The sequence below is a fragment of the Anopheles cruzii genome, unplaced genomic scaffold (genome assembly GCF_943734635.1).
Source record: "Anopheles cruzii unplaced genomic scaffold, idAnoCruzAS_RS32_06 scaffold03922_ctg1, whole genome shotgun sequence".
NCBI lineage: Eukaryota > Metazoa > Arthropoda > Insecta > Diptera > Culicidae > Anopheles > Anopheles cruzii.
The window spans coordinates 1-1,713 of NW_026457507.1; the positions used below are offsets into that span (position 1 = coordinate 1).

A 1,713-nucleotide genomic window follows, 5' to 3' on the forward strand; every position below is an offset into this window, starting at 1 on the left:
CCATCGCACGGTGGGTAGAACTGCACTATTGGCAGAAAAAAGCGGTTTGAATTGTTACTAAAAATAACTAAAACCAGTCCACCGATCGTTGCGTCATAAAATAATACCACCGCACCACCAGGACCATCATTGAATCATCATCGAGAAAGGCTGTGACAATTTTGGTACATTGTTTGGTGGAGTTTAATTTCGCATGCTTCGTTTTGTAAATAGTGTCTCACCTGTCAAAGGAAAGGGCGGCATTTGCCGCTCGATTTTGTTGACACGGAAGCCACCTACACCACCACTATCGGCAGTACTAGCGGCGCCCAATTTGGTTTCCGTTTCGCGTTTAATTCCAACCGGCCAACACCACCACTACCGCCGCCAGTGTAACGTTTTGTGCGACAAACACTAGAACAAATACGCAATCTCAAGGTCGCAGTGACACAATCGGAGCGTCGACTAGAATAAATACACTTTTGATGATTCACTAAATTGCCCAAACGTCGGCGGAAAAGAACTGCTGTGTTGCCTTCACTTTCTGCAACCCACAACGAGATCACTGGCCACGACGGCATTCCAACGGCGGAACATCAAACCCGCATAAAGAGTGGCAGATCGTAGCACGGCTCAAGGTCGGTACAAACCGAAGCAACAATGCCGGAACGCACCGTAAACACAAACACCGCCTGATACGACTTGCTGTGATTTCGCGTTTACTCCTCCGTCGTGTGATTCACCAAAAACCAACCTTTGTGTATCCGCCAAGTTGGATCTTCAACAAAAACTATACGCAGAGAGACAATTTTCTAAATCCGCGGAAATCTGAAATGTGAACACGCTCCGAGCGAAAACAACACGCGCACAAAAAAAGACGTCCGTTCGGCGCAAAAGTTTTTTTGATTTTTTTTTTTTCTGATAAATGTTGTTTTTATAAATCCAACCGATTTTTGAATCCAACTTTGGCACTGGGAACCTGAACCTGACACCCGAGTCAAGTTGCGAAAATTCCGAAAAAAGCCGAGTCAACTTGCGAAAATCCCGAAGACGAAACGGAGAGAGCCCTGCAGCTAGTGTGCTTTCACACGGATCGTAATAAAAAATTCTAAAAAATATACGTTAATAAGTTTGCTCAAAAGAGCCAAATGTTTTATTCATACAGTTTAGAAGCAAAGTTTTTGGGGCAGTTTCAGCCGTCTTTCCATATCATAGTTCCTTCGGCACACAGAAATCATCAAACAGGGGACGCATTTCGTTTTCAATCACATCGGACAGCTGGAAGTTGGAAGAACTGATTACTGATCAAACTGATTACCAACATCGCAGGACACACTTTGGGGCCGCTTTGCTTACCAATAAAAAATTCACGTCGAACCGGTCGTTGCCAAACACGTGAACCATTGAGCGGGATCGGTCGAGCCAACGACGAAATGTGTTCCGCTGTTTTACGTTGACCCGGAAACAATCGGCGTAGGTTTTATGCTCACGTTCCAGCTCTTTGTCCTGCTCATTGTACTCCCGCAGTAGGACCATATTTTCGTACAAACTAAATAGCTTCAGTGTGTTGTAAATATTTTGAAAATCATCATGCCGCTCCTGAATGTTGAGTAGGTTAAACTCATTTAGGTAGCTTAGAAATTCGTTCACATCCCGTACACCGTACGAATCGTGCCGGGCCGTTTTTGGTTTCACGGCCGCGTCTAATCCGGCGAACAGCAGTGCCACTGCCAC

At 45.2% G+C, this 1,713-nt stretch overlaps 1 protein-coding gene across 1 annotated transcript; it reads right to left on the reverse strand.

Annotated features, from left to right (window-relative positions):
* Positions 1-1,147: 1,147 nt before the first annotated feature.
* On the reverse strand, positions 1,148-1,710 carry LOC128277093 (uncharacterized; the record flags this gene model as incomplete). The annotated part of the gene is made up of 2 exons (XM_053015543.1): positions 1,148-1,257; positions 1,336-1,710. Coding segments are annotated over 2 exons (444 nt in total), but the record flags the coding sequence as incomplete, so codon positions are not given.
* Between the last annotated feature and the right edge of the window lie 3 nt (positions 1,711-1,713).